The sequence below is a fragment of the Carassius gibelio genome, chromosome A20 (genome assembly GCF_023724105.1).
Source record: "Carassius gibelio isolate Cgi1373 ecotype wild population from Czech Republic chromosome A20, carGib1.2-hapl.c, whole genome shotgun sequence".
Classification (NCBI taxonomy): Eukaryota; Metazoa; Chordata; class Actinopteri; order Cypriniformes; family Cyprinidae; genus Carassius; species Carassius gibelio.
The window spans coordinates 23,515,242-23,534,760 of NC_068390.1; the positions used below are offsets into that span (position 1 = coordinate 23,515,242).

Below are 19,519 nucleotides of genomic sequence, written 5' to 3' on the forward strand. Positions count from 1 at the left end.
CAGCTCATGTAGGAGGCATCTCAGCCTCATAATCTACATGGTATGGAAGCCGGTTTCACATTGATGTAAATAAAAAATAGGAAGGCACTTTGATAAAGTTTGACATAAAAGAAAATTCAAAATATTAAGATAAACCGTCACAATTCCAAGAAGCAAAATCACATTGCAATATATAATATCACATTGTGACACAAGAACATGAAACTACAAGTAACGGTTGGGAGATACTGTATAAAGCATTTATGAGAAACAAAGTCATATTTACTCTGAGGTGGAGATGCTTCCATAACCAGGGCCATAGGGAAGCTGATTAATGAAGCTAACACCTTAGTGTCACGCTTATCCCTGACTTGCTTTCAAATAGCATTGTCTTTTTGATTTATTATCTTTGCTCAAGAGTGCTATTGATATTTAGTACAGCAGGCTTTGCCAATATCTGTGACTTTGGTGCCTGTGTTCGCTCAACCCAATTCTGCTTGGTGCAGCAAACTTTCCAGGGCATTGAACAAGCACTGCCACCCTTCCTAAATGCACTTTATAGCCTTCTGTCCTCAGGAGTAGCATGAACTTTTGCAGGTAACAGCTTGGGAACTGAAGGAGTGACATACCAATTTTCCTTATGAAGAAATCCATTTGTTATTCCAAAACTGTGGATTGATCCCTCTTCCAAACTCAAAACAAACAGAAAAACCAAGTGTTATCTTAAAATTGGATTATTGGCTTTGTGTTCGGATGGTTCTTAGTGCACAGACCAGATTTAAACATAAGCCAATGAAACTCCCATAGCTTTTGTACCATTAATCTGCTTTTATGTTGTGGTGGAGGGCAACTTTTGAAGGCAGTTGTGCTTCATTCGATTCCACAGGACTGACTCTGGCTCTCTGAGGAGACTTTAAAAGTTTTTATTTTTATTTGGCCTTTTTTGCCATAAAAAGCAGCCATGAAGAGCATTTAAACTGAAGTGTGAATATTCATGTGGAACTGAGATTGGGAGTAGGTCTAGGATAAAACAAACACTTGAAATGGAGATCCATTCTTTGCAGAATTGCAGCGACCCACCCAGCACATCCAAAATCCTCTGTTCAAACACTTCTGTTTGGGTTTAACATGCACCCAATATGAAGAGAACGAGTTTAGTTAAGAAGGAAAAAGTTGATGATACAGTATTGTTCAAAATAATAGCAGTACAATGTGACTAACCAGAATAATCAAGGTTTTTCGTATATTTTTTTATTGCTACGTGGCAAACAAGTTACCAGTAGGTTCAGTAGATTCTCAGAAAACAAATGAGACCCAGCATTCATGATATGCACGCTCTTAAGGCTGTGCAATTGGGCAATTAGTTGAATTAGTTGAAAGGGGTGTGTTCAAAAAAATAGCAGTGTGGCATTCAATCACTGAGGTCATCAATTTTGTGAAGAAACAGGTGTGAATCAGGTGGCCCCTATTTAAGGATGAAGCCAACACTTGTTGAACATGCATTTGAAAGCTGAGGAAATGGGTCGTTCAAGACATTGTTCAGAAGAACAGCGTACTTTGATTAAAAAGTTGATTAGAGAGGGGAAAACCTATAAAGAGGTGCAAAAAATGATAGGCTGTTCAGCTAAAATGATCTCCAATGCCTTAAAATGGAGAGCAAAACCAGAGAGACGTGGAAGAAAACGGAAGACAACCATCAAAATGGATAGAAGAATAACCAGAATGGCAAAGGCTCAGCCAATGATCACCTCCAGGATGATCAAAGACAGTCTGGAGTTACCTGTAAGTACTGTGACAGTTAGAAGACGTCTGTGTGAAGCTAATCTATTTTCAAGAATCCCCCGCAAAGTCCCTCTGTTAAAAAAAAGGCATGTGCAGAAGAGGTTACAATTTGCCAAAGAACACATCAACTGGCCTAAAGAGAAATGTAGGAACATTTTGTGGACTGATGAGAGTAAAATTGTTCTTTTTGGGTCCAAGGGCCACAGGCAGTTTGTGAGACGACCCCCAAACTCTGAATTCAAGCCACAGTACACAGTGAAGACAGTGAAGCATGGAGGTGCAAGCATCATGATATGGGCATGTTTCTCCTACTATGGTGTTGGGCCTATTTATCGCATACCAGGGATCATGGATCAGTTTGCATATGTTAAAATACTTGAAGAGGTCATGTTGCCCTATGCTGAAGAGGACATGCCCTTGAAATGAGAGGTGCCACAAGTTGGTTGACTCCATGCCACACAGATGTCAAGCAGTTTTAAAAAACTGTGGTCGTACAACTAAATATTAGTTTAGTGATTCACAGGATTGCTAAATCCCAGAAAAAAAAAAATGTTTGTACAAAATAGTTTTGAGTTTCTACAGTCAAAGGTAGACACTGCTATTTTTTTGAACACACCCCTTTCAACTAATTGCACAGCCTTAAGAGCGTGCATATCATGAATGCTGGGTCTTGTTTGTTTTCTGACAATCTACTGAACCTACTGGTAACTTGTTTGCCACGTAGCAATAAAAAATATACTAAAAACCTTGATTATTCTGGTTAGTCACATTGTACTGCTATTATTTTGAACAAAACTGTACCTGTATGCATATTTATGGGGTGAGAACTGCCAAGGATCATGCAGTATTTATTTAATGAATTTTATATATTTGGGGTCAGTAAGTTTTTTTTTTATTATTATTATTATTTTTTTTAATTGCAATTAATACTTTTATTCACCACAAATGCATTAAATTGATCAAAAGTAACAGTAAAGAGTAAAATGTTTATTTATCAGAAAATCATCAGATTTATGCAAGATCTTATGATACTGAAGACTGGAGTAATGATGCTGAAAATTCAGCTTTGTCAACTCAGTAATACATTACATTTTAAAATAGGAAACATGTTTTAAATGTTGTTAATATTTCAAAATGTTACAATTGTTACTGTATTTTTGGTCAAGTAAATGCAGCCTTGGTGAGAATAAAATACTTATTTTAAAAACATAAAATAATCTAATGATGCAATGCATTTTTAGACACTAAATAATACAAATCGTAATACAAAAATTATAATAGAACTGTTTTTTTTTTTTGGGACGTTGTATAGATTCAGTAATGTGGTGAATAGATTAACCAATTTGTTTAGACTTAGTTTATAGTGGACATTTTTATGACTGTAGTAGATTTTTTGGAGGTTTTAAGAACAGACTTTTGACTAGTGAGTAGTTTCGTTAACTTTACAATTGTTCCGAGGTTCCACAAGAGTTGTAGAGATGTACTCAGCATTCTCACACCCTGTAGATTTGATTTCGGACTGGCTTTGTAAACAGGGCTGACAGCTTTCAATATTGACTGTAGCACCCGAGGCAAGGCAGCACGTAGAATTTAAAGTGAGCTTACTCTTCAATGCCCGTGGCAAAGGAAGTGTAGCTCGAGACCCTGTTCTATGACCCCCTTCATTGAATGTGCAAAAAAAAAAGAGATTAAAAAAACGATATTCTACTAGTCCTTATACAGAATTTCAGTTTCAGAGCACAGTAAGATTTTAATGACATTTAATAATTGACCTCATCAAGGCAACATTTAATGATGAACTGGCCCAGGACTGCAAACACGAGGCTCTGTCACATGGATTTGTGACATTATTTTTAAAAGAGTTTTTATGTTTTTAAAAGAAGTCTCTTCTGCTCACCAAAGTTAAAATACAGTAAAAAGTAATTCCGTGAAATATTATTATTATTAAAATATCTATATTGACTTTTAATAGGTTAAAATAGAATTTTTGGCACACTGGTCACGCCAGTCTTCAGTGTCACATGATTCTTGGGAAGTCAGTCTAATATGCTGATTTGATGCACTTTTTATGTACTATTTCTTATTATTATGATTGTTGACAGGGGATAGTCATTACACTCATGACTGATGGTTGGAAGTCCTGCTTTCTTATTTTCAGTCTGTGTACAATGCAAAGCGCAATGAATACAGTAGATTATCAGTAGCTGTGTGAAACACACCTTACAGTTAAGAAGTAACAACAAACCAACCTTGTAATTTAAAAACTCTCAGGAGCCCAAATTAGACTCCCCAACACCTTTTACATAATTGTGGTTACATATTGTAGTTTAAGAAACACTCTGCTATGATGAAACCAAAGGGAACAAACGTAAGTATATTTCACACCTCCAGGTCTCACTGTATACAGTGCCCATTTATACTACAAACCCCTTTATGAGCCTTTAAATAATGTTTAATGAATGGTATGGTTGAAGTCGTCTGCACAAAGTTGTTTTGGTTTCCAAATTTTTCCTGCCAGACCATACTGTTCTTTTTCAACTGCTTTAATTACCTCTTCTTTAAAGGTGTACCTTGCAGTTTAGTGGATACCATGCATACAATTACACTAATTAGCTCTATCTCTCAAATTCATTATAACCCATTTCCCCACTTAATGCATATTCATAAGTCTGCCAGTTATGAACTGATCCTGTGTGCCTGAGAATGCAGAATCAATGGACAAAGAGGTCCGTCATTCATTAAAACAGAGAATATGTTATATATAACAGGTCAAAGCTTGATGCCAATTCAATAGCTGTAAGAAGAGCTCTTATTGCACTTTACAGACCCATTTTAATCTTCTACCAAGCCACATCTTGCGAAACAGACATTGATTGAAGCCACACAGTAACCTCCTACTTCACCTCAAAAGTCATCTGGACCATTGCACCACTGCAAATGACTGTAATTATCATTATCATGGTCTTGGCCTTATTGACTGATGTTGAAACAGTTGTAATGACTCTCAGATTCAAATGCAAAGTGATTAAGACTTCACAGTGTTGTGCTAGTTAATGGGTTTTTCTCATATTCCATTTGGGAGTGGGAAGAAATCTCACTGACTGCAAGATTAATTGGAAGTATTCAGGACTAAAGTTTGAGCCAATGTGGCAAATAAAAAAAGACAATACAGTTTAAGTTAAAAACTTCATTACAAAGACTGTTCTAAACCATTAACCAAATCTTGTCATATTTTATGTCAATGCAAACATTTCTAGCAATGCTAGCTCAACAGAACTCAATAACACCCTCAAACATTTATAACTACGTAGTCAGTGCTTGAAGTTTAAAAAAAAAAAAGTGCCCCCCCCCCAAAAAAAAATATATATACGTGCTGCGTTAACGCGAGACTCTTATCGGGCGACAAAAAAATACCGCCGTTTATCTATTCTCAAAGTTGGGTTGAGAGCTGGGTCTATACTAAGCAAGCTATGATGACTTTCACCTTGATATTTTATATAACCGACTGGCTGAGGCCAGCCTAAAAAGATGCTCAGGACAGTTGACGGGCCACTGCTGCGCATCGTCATGAAAGCGTAACTTTTTTACGTATTTTTAAGCATTGCCGCTTGTCGATTGAAACATTAAAGCATTGAAAAACAAGACGCGGAAAAGCTGAACAGAGTAGCTGGTTACTCGCGCGTTGTGTTCGGTGCTGAGAGAGAGAGAGAGCCGTGTATCATGGACAGCGACACTGAACCGAGCTCTCTTCTGCAAAGTTCTCCTCGAAGTCCCTCCTGCACCTGAACAAACAAATACAAATCACACTTTGAACAAACAAAAATAGGTGAAAGAGCCCAATTCAGTACTCGCGATGATCTGGTGTTCAGGGCTCGCGCAGAGAAAGGCGTCTCAAAACATCAAATTTGCTTATTTTTGCTCTTGTGCCGACAAATACATACAAAATATGTCAAAATATCCACCTTGGAAATGATCCTCGAAAAAACTGTCAGTTATTTCTTAAGTGAAAGTAAACAGTTGAAGAAAAAAATGGGATGTGTATTATATTGGATGCATTCATCGTCTCTTAAAGTGACCGCGTCTAATTTATCTACTGGCTGCTGTAATGTTAATCCAAGAAAGAAAGAAAATCACTCACTGCTCTTGACTGCATTACTTTGTAGTTTTAACAGTCAAACCAAAAATATAAATTATATACAGATATAATTTTTGATATATATAGCAAAACTGTAATAATGTGAGAAATGTTGAAGGTGTCTGAATAAGGTTTAAGGTTAAGGTTTGATCGTATATTTCATTTATACATTGACTATCCAGTGCTATTTTACTTTTAATTATTTGGTTTCTGTACCTTGACACCTACAAACTTGAAAAAAACTTAAAGGTCCCATGACATGGATTATTTCCTTTTCTTTAAATGCTTTTTAATGTGTCCTTAGGTGTATTTATATTGTTAGTATGATTTTTACATTTAAAATTTAGAAATAAAAAGCATTTTTATATCCTGACATTAGCCCTCTGGCTTGAATGCTCTGTTTGAAGGGGCGTGTCTGCTGTGAGACTCCGAGTAAACCACAACCCCTCAAATATATATATATATATATATATATATATATATATATATATATATATATTACTATTACAGCTGTCGAGATTAACGAATCGTGGAAGTGTTGATTATATAATTATTTTTTCGATCTTTTCCCCATCACATGAAAGGCTGCAGTGATGAGCATTGAGTAGACAGAGTCTGTTTATCGCGAGGATGCAGTGATCTCATCATTATTGCAACACGTTTTCTCTCACAAAATGCTTTCACCACAGCTAACAGCAAACACATGAATACAGTAAGAGCTCCGTTGTGCAGCATAACAGCGTCATTCATTGTAATGGCAGTTTGGGCAAGTGTGCAGATATACTCGCGTTGTGTAACAGCTCCGGAAAAAAACTGAGCTTTCTTTGATTGCTCTCTGTAGTTAAATCACAATTTACATAACAGATTTGTTTCATGCTACTTAGAGAAACAACGTGAAGTTGATCGTTTAGTCACTGGCTTGATTCACTGATGCAGAAACAGTATTAAACGATTTAGAAAGAAAGTCTGTGTGAACTTGAATGATTAGCTACACATCAGAAATCACTGATCACAGATCAGGCATTAATGAACACTGTTACTCACTGTTCGTGCCAGTGCCGTCGAATCCATATCATAAAAGTCTGTTTGAAACGCCTGTTCTGACATTGCGACTGAATTATATGTAAATATTTGGACGGGCAAAGCAGAGAAAGGGGAGGTAACAATTCTCGTTACAACGTCACAACGAGGAGATTCAAGATCAGCCCGTTTGAGCTTCCATTTTCTCAAAGGCAGAGAAAGATAGAAAAATCTCAATTTACACCGATTCAAATTTCTAGAAACTTGGGGACCATATACAGGCTAGGGGAACTCATATTAATGTTGAAAAAACTCAGAAAGTGAAATTTTCATGTCATAGGACCTTTAAACATTGGTGTGAAACAGGCGTAAGGTTGTTTGCACCTTGTGCAATGTGGAATTAGTTTACAGCTTTTTCAAGCACTTTGTGATGCATTTTGGAAACAGGATATGAGCCCCTTTTCTAATGCAGCACCTAGCTTGATAAACCCCTTCTCAAAGACTTACTGTTTATCAATTTTATTTGGGTAACACACATATTCTGAATGCCTTCGGCAGAATTCGAATGAGCCATTTTAATTTAGATTAATCTAGATTAAAATGGCCTTTATTTGTCCGTGTTGACCACGCCCCCAGCCACTATTTTTATTTTTATTTTTTTCTTAATTCCCAATGTGTAGCATAGAGATAATATAAGCACAAGCTCATAGGCTTGACATTAGGGATGTTAATTTTGGTTATTTTTCCTAACCAATGCTCGTTAACAGATTATTAACCGTTAACTGTTAAGTGTATATGACCCGTTAAAAATACTAACATTTGTTTCCTGGGAATTACTTTTGCATGCACAAAAATTACAGCAAATACAGCAAAAAAAAAAAACTGAATGGTAGGATTTACATGGTCTTCATATTACATCATGCACCTGAAGCGCTTCTGACTTTTTAAACCGTATAACTTATTGTATTAATCGGTCAAAATTCTTAACGGTCGGTTAACGGTTAACCAGTTAAAGTGCACATCCCTACTTGACATTTATCCTGCTTGCCTTAATTCTGAGAAACGCACATAACTTCACAAGTAGGCCTACTAAATTTTCATATGTTAAAATTAAATATTTTAACTACATTGTTTTTCTTAAATTTTCCCCAGACTGCATTCGTCAGATGTAACACAAGCTGACAACTATTTGCTTTGATGTGTTTGTTTGTTAACTTTGCAGTCGTGGTGGTGCTCCCGGTGGTAAAAAGCACACTCTGGTTGGCCACCTTTCTTTCAGAAAGAAAGAAAGAAAGATGTTTAGAGGTTTTTTTATATATAAATAAGCACCAGTTAAGCTGCAATACCAAACAGAACCACAGGGAGACACCAAAACCCTGCTGCCTGAACCTGCTGTAAATGCTGCTATACGGAATCATTCAGAATAACTAAACTTTTTACCACCGTGTAATCTTAAACACCTTCAGTCAGCATTCATTTTAAAACACTTGTGCTTAAGTCAAATACATGCTGAAAAGAACAATTTACTTACATCTGGATGCGAGTCACTATTCTGTTTACAATCCCTGATGAAATTGAACGTGTTTTCTCTGCATTAGCGCTGTTTTAAACATTACTTATTACTAATGCATACCCTTACTGGATCATTGAACTTTCCAGAAGTTTACCTGTTTCAAATTACCTCCTGGGTAGTGTGCTTTATTGTGTCATTTCTAATCATCCAGACACTGAAACTTTGACTCAGTAAAAATATTTTAATATTTAATATTGCCAGTATTCAAGTGCCGTTATTGCGTAACAGTGCTTACTGACCCATTTCAAGCACTGTAGTACTTTCAGATTGTATACTGAATGGTAACTTTTAAAGTTTTAAATAAATATTGATAGTGTTTTACTAGAAAATACATTTTCAGTCAATCTATTTAAAAAAAAAATGCTAGCAATTTCTGAGTAAAAATGTTTTTCTAAATAAATTTTACACAATTTTTGTGTGTGTATCTTACAAACATTAACAACTCATTATTCTATAGTAAAATACATGCATAATAATAAATATGAAACCTGTTATTTCAGTATTACTTAGATACTATTTGTATTGTTATTAAGTACTCATAGTTTTTATTAATATTTTGAGCTTTACTTGTTTTAAACTGTGCTGCATTGATGCAGCTACATTTGATGCCTTAAAATCTTGTCTAGTTGTCAAGCTCTCTCGATTATGTACACTGAGCTCATGACAGTGGCTTTTATTTACAGCATGATAGGAATTGTAACACTGTACTGGAATGCACCAATTGAACATGTTCAGAGAAATGTGACTAGACTTCTAATCATAATAGCTCAAAAACTGTTTTAGTCACATTGACTCTTTTTTTCAAGTGAAATAGCTAAACCATTCGAGAAGTGTTTTACTCAGCAACAGTCAGTGCACATAAGTGTGAGTGCGTAACTTCCAGGATGTTCTGAGATTTAAAATGAATGCTGGCACTCTGACTGCCTTGTGAATTTTAATATAGTCCTATACAGGGACTGACACTTTCATTTCACAATTTCAGTATGAATTGTCCTTCCAAGAAAGAGTTCCCTCAAAAAGAGTCATGAATATGTGCTACACTACTGTTCAATGAGTTGGGCTCAGATTTGTATTATTATTAGTATTATTAGTATTATAAAAAGAAAGACTGAAATAGTTTTTTTTTTCTAAAACCTTTACATTTAAAAAAAACCCTAATGCTTCATATTTTGTTTTATGCTAATTATTTGATTACACTTTACAGTAATGTTCTATTTGTTAACAAGGTATTGTGTTAGCTAACTTTTATATTACTATTGTTAAATTTTAATTTATTCATATGCATTTTTAGCATTTCAAGTTGTTTAAAATAAATGGAATCTTTTATAATCAGTCAATATGAAGTAAAATAGAAAATACTGAGTAAAATTGAAAATTAACAGTGAACAGTAGAACATTTATAAATTAACATTAATCTGCAATTAATAAAATAAAAATATACATTTAAAAATTATTTTGAATCAATTGTTCATTGTTAATTCATATCTAATGAATTAACTAAACATAACATTTTTTAAACTTATGAAGATATAATAAAAATTACTGGTCAGGATTTTCTCCACTTTCACGCAGTAAAGGAGCAGATAACACAACCGATATGGCTAGTTTTTGCACATCTCTCGGGATCGGCTTCACACATCGACATGCATTGACTGAGAGAGAGCAAACATAGTCAAAGTAACTGAACTGCCGTTTCTTCTGTGTCCACTGCTGCCCTTATCAGCTCATTTTTGTCTGGCTGAGAGATGAACTGAGTGAATAGTGTGGTGAAAGAAAACTGGAGAATAATGGAATCCACTGTGGTCAATCCTGGGAGAGAGTCAGCTATAGATGTGATGAGAGTAGCACATACTGTACGTCTTCAAACTGAGTCACGGTTTCTCACAGAGCAGGATTTGTAATGGAGATAACTCTATTGTGCCGCTCTCAGGTGGCCGAATGGCTCTCACCTAATCAGATGTCTAGACAATTATGCAAATGAAGTGAAAGCTGGACACACAAAGCATGAGAATTGCACTCGAAGGTCACTTTGTTTCCAAATAATCAAGCAGGAGAATAGTTTGGCTTAGAAGAAATAAGAGCTCTTTATTTAGGTTTTTTTTTTAGATGTCTTTGCTGTTTCTACACTGAAGTTGCATTTTCCGGTTTCTTTTTTATTTTGTGGACATTTATGCATTTGTGCTCTGATTAAAATTTCGGGGCTGTCAATGGCGGATGAAGGTATGAATTTATCTCCGATTTCATGTCTGTAATTTTAACTAAATAACTAAAAGTATTCATGAGCAAACCCAAAGTTTTATTTCATGAAGCTAATCTCAGACCTATATTAGAGACTTTCAAGCTCTCTTCCTTTAAAAACGTGTCTGAAAATGTATCTCTAGTTTTTGTGCACTGTTTCTGATTAGCTTTCTTTAGAAAATGTGTGAGCAGACTCATTCATGTTATAAAAAAACAGCATAATTTATATTTTTAATAATGAATCTTTCTGGACTAGGCAGTTCTCAGTTGGTGGGTTGCAACTCATAAATAGGTCACATTTTTATACTAAAAGAGAGCCACAGACAGTTGGGAAACTCTAAATTAAAATTAAAATTATAAATTGCAACTAACCATGCAATTATACGCCTGCTTGCATAGTTATTTGCATATTAAAAGATAGGTAAAACAATAATTATGTTGTTGCTGATGTCATAGATAAAACATCCAGTGACCTGTAACTGTGTATAAGTTGCCAAATTATACAGACGACAAGATGAACAGGTTACTTGACATCCTCTGATCTTCAAAAACTATGAATTAAAACTATGCAAGTTAAATGAAATATTACAGTGAAAATTGTTCATTATTTATTTTTATATACAGTACAGACCAAAAGTTTGGACACACCTTCTCATTCAAAGAGTTTTCTTTATTTTCATGATTATGAAAATTGTAGAGTCACACTGAAGGCATCAAGGGCTATTTGACCAAGAAGGAGAGTGATGACCTGGCCTCCACAGTCACCAGACCTGAACCCAATCCAGATGGTTTAGGGGTGAGCTGGACTGCAGACAGAAGGCAAAAGGGCCAACAAGTGCTAAGCATCTCTCGGGGAACTCCTTCAAGACTGTTGGAAGACCATTTCAGGTGACTACCTCTTGAAGCTCATCAAGAGAACGCCAAGAGTGTGCAAAGCAGTAATCAAAGCAAAAGGTGGCTACTTTGAAGAACCTACAATATGACATATTTTCAGTTGTTTCACACTTTTTTGTTATGTATATACAGTAATTCCATATATAATGTCACATGTGTTAGTTCATAGTTTTGATGCCTTCAGTGTGAATCTACAATTTTCATAGTCATGAAAATAAAGAAAACTCTTCGAATGAGAAGGTGTGTCCAAACTTTTGGTTGGTACTGTATACAGCTTATCTCATGCTAATATATTTTTCACAAAACTGTCAAGCCTATTTGTATTTTTATGTGCGGTTTTGGTACTTTTGGTGGCCACTTGATGTCCATTGTAAGCTTTACAGCCATTACAGAATAAGTATAGCAAGAAACAGAAAAGGTTTTTTTGTAAATATGGTGTTACCCTATAAGTATAACATCTCAAAGTATAATGGAAACCCTTTCCCATATTTGAGCTGGATTTAAAGGTCAGTCAAAGCAAGTTTGCTAAAGCGTCTCGGTTCTTTGAGTGGCTTTACATGTGTAATCCATTGAGCACAAAAAAATTAGCAAAACAGTGTTTACTTAACCTTTAACATTAAGCTTGTTCTGTGGCATTTCTCAACTTTTTAAGCTGTCATGGACTGAGCAAACACAGGTTATGCTGCCTAGAAGGTTCTAGAAGATGATGCAGCTTTGATTCATTTGAGCCTTATTGCAATGTAGATCTCTCAATTCTCCATCGTTTCACCTGTCCAGGTGATCTATGCCCTCAACACCAAGAATGACGAGCACGAAGCGGCCATCCAGACCCTGAAGGAAGCCCATGAAGAGGAGGTGCAGCAGATCCTCTCGGAAACACGGGAGAAGATCATGCAGTACAAGAGCAAGATCAGCGATGAGATGGACTTGAAGCAGCGCATTCAGTCTCTGGAGGAGTCCATGGAGCTGCACGAGCGGATGAAGCGCCAGGCCCTGGCAGAGTTCGAGACTTATCGTCAGAGGGTGGAGGACATGCAGCTGTGTACGGAGGCGCAGCACACTCAGCGCGTGGTCACCATGTCCCGAGAGGTGGAGGAAATGCGACGCTCTTTCGAGGAGAAGCTCCGCTCCTTTGGACAGTTGCAGGCCCAGTTTGAGCAGGAGAAACAGCAGGCTCTTGAGGATCTACGTGCTTCACATCGGCAGGAGGTGTGTCCAGTGTTTTTTACTTTATTTACTTATGGTACATATAAGCAGTGGTGGACGAAGTACACAAATCAAGTACTTGAGTAAAAGTACAGATACATATGGTAAAATATTACTCCAGTAAAAGTAAAAGTACTCCTTTTTCAATTTTACTCAAGTGAAAGTACAAAAGTACTCGAGTTTTTATGTACTTAAGTAAAAAAGTACTGCAAGATAGATGTTTGCAATTTTATATAGGCTACTTAATTTAATTTTATATTAGCACATATTCTTTTTATAATCCTACTGCTCAAAATACCTTGGATTTTTTCAAAATAACCACTATATGGAGTCAAGATATATTTTTGTTGTTGATATGGACTATGCTGATGAGAGAAATGTTAACTGTGAAGCTTACACTGTGATGTACCTGAGAGAAAACAGAGATGACCATCTGATTTTCACCAGTAAGAAAAAAGTATTTTAAAGTTTGTTGTTTTACAGAATATCAAAGTTACAGTAAAGACCAAAAGTTTGGACACACCTTCTCATACAAAGAGTTTTCTTTATTTTCATGACTATGAAAATTGTAGAGTCACACTGAAGGCATCAAGGGCTATTTGACCAAGAAGGAGAGTGATGACCTGGCCTCCACAGTCACCGGACCTGAACCCAATCCAGATGGTTTAGGGGTGAGCTGGACCGCAGACTGAAGGCAAAAGAACCAACAAGTGCTAAGCATCTCTCGGAGAACTCCTTCAAGACTGTTGGAAGACCATTTCAGGTGACTACCTCTTGAAGCTCATCAAGAGAATGCCAAGAGTGTGCAAAGCAGTAATCAAAGCAGAAGGTGGCTTTTTTGAAGAACCTGCAATATGACAGATTTTCAGTTGTTTCACACTTTTTTGTTATGTATATAATTCCATATATAATTCCACATGTGTTAATTCATAGTTTTGATGCCTTCAGTGTGAATCTACAATTTTCATAGTCATGAAAATAAAGAAAACTCTTTAAATGAGAAGGTGTGTCCAAACTTTTGGTCTGTACTGTATATATGACATGATAATAAGGCCTGAAGTTAGGAAGAACATTTTACGAAAAAAAAAAAAAAAAAATGTAAATCAAGATAATGATTTTTTCCTTCTCAAATCTTGTCTGTGGTTTAAAAACACCCCTAGCCAAACTGGGTGCATCTCTTCCCACTGATAATTACTGTAGCATGTTCTGAACATCACATCCTTTCTTTTCTAACCAGATGTAAACTATATATATATATATATATATATATATATATATATATATATATATATATATATATATATATATAGGTTGCTGAATAAAATATTTGGACATTATTTAAAAAAATTACATCAATTTAGCACCAACAAGCTTGTTAGCTAGACAGTTAGCATCAGCTAACAATATTTACTTATTTTCAGTACGATGAACATTCATGTCTGTCTACTCGTCTAGTTAATCCAAACAATATACATATGTATAACGTTACTGTCGATAAACAATATAAAAACAGAAGTAACATAGGACATTTTAATAAAACTGTTAACATTACGGCAGCGGGGAATTTGAACGTGCACGAGTTATTGTACTTAATCTGTGTTATTTTATGGGTTTTTTGTTGTTGTTGTTTTTTTACCTAGAATTGATGTGTCTGCATCGTCTGCACTCGAGCATTTCAGTGGGCTTAAATAGATCACTCTTTACAACGGATTTAGTTTCCAAACAACTGACAGTTTTGACCTAAATATGATTTTCAGTTACAATAATTAATCCAAAATTTCGACATTAATAACTTACTTTTAGCAACATCAGATGCACGCGCGCTCACAAGATCTCCCGGTTCTTCTTCTGGTGACTCGCACTAAGGTTCATTTGAATCAGTGAGTGGTCGACTCCAGAACAGCTGCAATCGGATCATTCTAATTCATAAACGAATCGTTTGGTGTGATTCGCGATCCGATTTAAAAGTTTATTTTGAAAAGATTCAGTTCGTTCATGATGAATCAGACACCGCTTCTGCTTGTCGGAGCACGTGATATTATAGGGAGTAACGATATGTTTTATGAAATGTAGTGAAGTAAAAAGTACGATTTTATGCTTTGGAATGTAGTGAAGTAAAAGTAAAAGTTGCTCAAAATAAAACTACTCCAGTAAAGTACAGATACTTGAAAAATGTACTTAAGTACAGTAACGAAGTAAAGCTACTCCGTTACTGTCCACCACTGCATATAAGAATCTAGCTGTCATAGGACTGCATGATTTAGGGACAACAATCTCATTGCAATTTTTTCTAATTAAATTATTTAGTAATTTAGTATTTTACTATTACTAAATCAAATCAAAAAGTACTACTGTAATGATTCACTGTAAAATAAAATAAAAAGTTTTAATAGTAATACAATAATACAACTATAAACTTAAACTTTTAAACTAAATATGTAATACTTTAACATGTAAGCTTTATATTTATGGCTGTCTTAATTTTCTGATTTTTCAGTTAAATCATCAAACCTATATATTTATGGAAACCATCAAAGTCAGGCTTGCTGACTTTATAGGGACTCACCAGTTATTCACACATTTGAATCTGTGTTCATGCTCATTAAATTCACTGTTGCCTTGAAAATATTTTTTTTTTTTTTTTTTTTGCTGAATTTAAGAGTGCTATAGAAATATATTATTAGATTAATTTACCTTAGTAAATTCCAAACTATATTATTATTATTATTATTATTATTATTATTATTATTATTATTATTATTAAATGGTAGTAAAACTATGTTCAGAAAAAAGACTATAAAATATAATCTTAATAATAATTACTATTATTATTATTATTATTATTATTATTATTTGTATTTTTAATTTTTTTGTGCTGAAGATTAATTTTTATGTTTAGATTTATTTAAATTTGGGTAAATTATAATAATCTGTTGATTAAAATTACAGTTTTTACAGGGACTGTACCTCTGGAGCAACTTTGGGTCAAGGTCATTGGCCAAAGGTCATAAATTAACCCTTGTGGGCTTTGAACCATTAGGTTTCCAGCTTTTATTTTAAATCACAAGGCTACACAACATTAATAAAAAAAAAAAAATTGAATGCATGTTGCTTTTAAAGGTTCAAGAACTGCTTCGTTCACACCAAAGCCAGAATGCCAACTACAGCAAAGACCAGGAGAAACTGGGACAGCTTCATAAAGCGGAGGTGGATTCACTTACCGAAAGGGTAGAGGAACTGAAACAGGACAAGAAGCGTCTGGTGGAGGAGTACGAGGCCAAGCTAAATAAAGCCCAGGCTTTCTACGAACGGGAACTGGAGGCCATGAAGCGCACGCAGCAGATGACCGCAGAGAACCTACTGGCCTGGAAGAAGACCGAAGCGGAGCTGAGGAAGGAGTTCCAGGCGCAGGAAGCGGCGCTGCAGAAGACTCTGGGGAAGCTTCGCAGTGAACTGCAGCGGGTCCAGGAGGAGGCCAGGGACAGCAGGGAGAAATCCCACAAACTGCAGGCCTCCCTCATTGCTGCGGAGAACAACATCAAGGTAAAGGCCACCAGATGCATCACATGTCCTTTGAAATAAAATGATAGGGGCTAGATACAGCTTAGCACTTTGTGACTCTTTGTCTTTTCCTATTATTTTCTTTATTTAATTTTTTATTGTATTATTTTTATAGCACTTAAGCTGTTTTAGGAGAATGTAAACTATGAAAAGCTAATTTATTTTAATTAAAGAGTAAAACAATTGTGTTGTACCATTTTTAAATCCATTCAGTCTATCTCCTGGTCTGGTTGTAGCACTTTTGGCTTAGCATAGATCATTGAATCTGATTAGACCGTTATCTCGCTCAAAAATGACCAAAAAGTTTTGAAATTTTTCTATTCAGAACTTGACTCTTCTGACGTCACTTCCCAGTGCAAACACGCCCAATAAAATGGCCCCACCCCTGTCACTTGATTGACAGGTTTCCGTGTAGACGTTGGAAATGCAAATGCAAAAGGGACCACACGGTGATTGAAAATAATCCCCAGCAACTCTGCTATTACTGCAACTACACAAACTAGCAGGGACTATTTTCAACATGTGAAAATGGTAAAACTCAACTGTTTAACTCTAGGGGAGTTGGAAAATGAGCCTATTTTCAAAAAAAGTGGAGTCTTCCCTTAACTTAACTTACTTGTTAACTTATTTGTTAACTTAACTTAATTTCACTTTCATTAGTAAATTAATTAATGCTTAAATCTTTTGTTGCATGTTTAATCTCATCTAATGAGAATCATCTAATCTTAATAGTTCAAATTCCAAAATTATTTCCTAACACGTTCCTGGCCGCTGGTCTCATTTTTAATTAACAGCCCTACATGCTTTTTCTTGTTGAATATCTTGTTTAAATTGCATCGCATTATGGTACTAAAATGGGTTTATATTTAATATTTAAAATGGCACGAGCTGAACATTGTAGCAGTGAATGTCAAACTACTGTGGCGTTTTAGTTTCATTCTGAATGCATCAGATATTTCAGCCACATCTACAGTATAGAGACTTCCTGAACGCTAAATAGTCTTTCAAATATCTTTGAAGAAAAACCCCAGTCTGCTGGCATGGCCCTCCAAGGCATTTCTTGGACTTCTTTCTGAATGGAGGAACTGACGAAATGTAATTTATGAGTGTCATCTAAAGAAGATACATGCTTGGCTTGATTTATAATATGCAATAATGGCCAGTTTAATATTATGTTTGTCTTAGATAAATTCTTGCTTTTATGACACTTTAGAATGACTATTTAATGGCAATGAGCTGAGCCTCTTTAGCTGAACGCACACACACAGAGCAGATCTTTAGTGGAATCGATCTTTAGTCACTGTTACATTTTCAGACCGGAGCTCATAATGATCTGACTCCCTGGGGTCTGTGCACATTTTTGTTCATTTTGCTGATCAAATACTGAATTACTCAGGTAAGAGATGTTTGTAGGATCCACGTCACATCTCTTGGAGCATTAAGTATAAACAAAAAGCATTAAGAGGGGAACTCAATTAATTCCAAACCAAATATCTGAGGTCAAATAGCCTGCAGTCACAGTTTTGCAAATCAGACACACTTCAATCAAAGACTATTTAGATTCCACAGGTGCTGATTTTCACCCAATCGCATGAGAGACTCCTGTCGCCTTATTAAAAGATTTCACAGCTCATTTTACAAGGGCATTTTTAGTATAGCACCAGACATTCCTTCAAAAAATACAATTAAGAATACAGCAAAAACAATACTATTATACTATAATATTTTAATACAAAAATATTATAACGATTTAAAGTATTTTAAATAGTATTTTGAAAGTGAACTTTCAGAAGTCATGCAATTATCCTGATTTGGTGCTCAAGAAACATCTCTTTTTATTATCCATGATGAAAACAGTTGTGCTTGAAATGTTGATTATTATCAGTGTTGAAAAAGGCTTCTTCTTTTTTTGCAGAAACTTATTTCAGGATTCTTTAATGAAAATAAAGTCAAAATGAACACAATTTATTTGAAACTGAAATCTTCTGTAACATTATTAGGGCCCTATAAAAAAAAAAAATTCTTTCAAATTCAGTTTTTTTTTAGACTCTGTTTTAATGGTAAAGTTAATTTGTATTAATCAAAAAGCATGAATAACTAATTGAAATCATGAAACGAACACAATTTAACACAATTTACACAATTTAAGAGCGATTTATTGAAAGTTGCATTGTTATTTTTTTTTTCATATTTTTTTTTCATTAGTTTTCTGGATTCCATTTTAATGTTTTCATTGAATTGTAATCAACAAAAGCATCTCTAAATAATTGATTTTATTTAAAAATATTTTATTTTCTGGCAAGGTTAAAAAAATAATTCTGCTAAATATTCCTTGAAAATAATGTTTTAATAATACTTTTATTATTAGTAAAATAGAACTATCATTACATTCAGTAATATCTTTCTGTCACAGTTTCTTCAAGTTAAACTGAATTATTATTTCTTTATTTATTTTATTTCTTTATCTTGATGTGTTGCTGTGTAGTTTTTATGATCAGATTCTGTGATTTTCTCCATGTTTTCTGCATCACAGACATCATAGAGCCCTACATTATAAATGTTTTATTAATTTAATTATATTTGTATTAATTTAATTAGATTTAATTATTAAATATTTAATTTAATGGATTTGATCAATTTAATGCATACATGCTGAATAGTAAAAAAAAGTATTAATTTCTTTTTAAAAAAACCTTATTGACCCCAAACTTTTAAATAGTATACTGGATGGATGGATGGATGGATGGTAAGATAAAAGTATTAGGAAAACTGGACATTATACCAACAGGGACTTGTGGAATTTTAAGTTTACAGTTGTAATAAACCTGACGTCAGTAATTAGGAGTTATGTCCCAACATTTCTGTCCATATAATAAAGATATACAGGCAGACAGAGAAGTGTATTGAATCCTACTTAAAATTGCATACTATTTTCTTATGAACTGTGCACCTAAATGTGATTATTTAATGAATATTGAATATCTTAGTTTATATAACACTCTCATTGCACCAGTAAAACCATCCAAGTAAGACTAAAAGAGTTTAAAAAAAAGTTATTGTTAGGTTTTTATTTTATTTTAAGCTTCTTATGTGCTTGAATGGGCAAAGACCTAATTCATGTTTCAATAGAA

The 19,519-nt window shown here is 34.7% G+C and overlaps 1 protein-coding gene across 2 annotated transcripts in view; it reads left to right on the forward strand.

Moving 5' to 3' along the window:
- LOC127938403 (protein FAM184A-like) overlaps positions 1 to 19,519 on the forward strand; it is a 113,099-nt gene that overhangs the window by 26,490 nt on the left and 67,090 nt on the right. For both annotated transcript variants that reach the window (XM_052534989.1, XM_052534990.1), the window contains exons 2-3: positions 12,399 to 12,830; positions 15,948 to 16,370. In XM_052534989.1, coding sequence (XP_052390949.1) covers positions 12,399 to 12,830; positions 15,948 to 16,370 — 855 coding nt within the window. The remainder of the gene's footprint in view (positions 1 to 12,398; positions 12,831 to 15,947; positions 16,371 to 19,519) is intronic.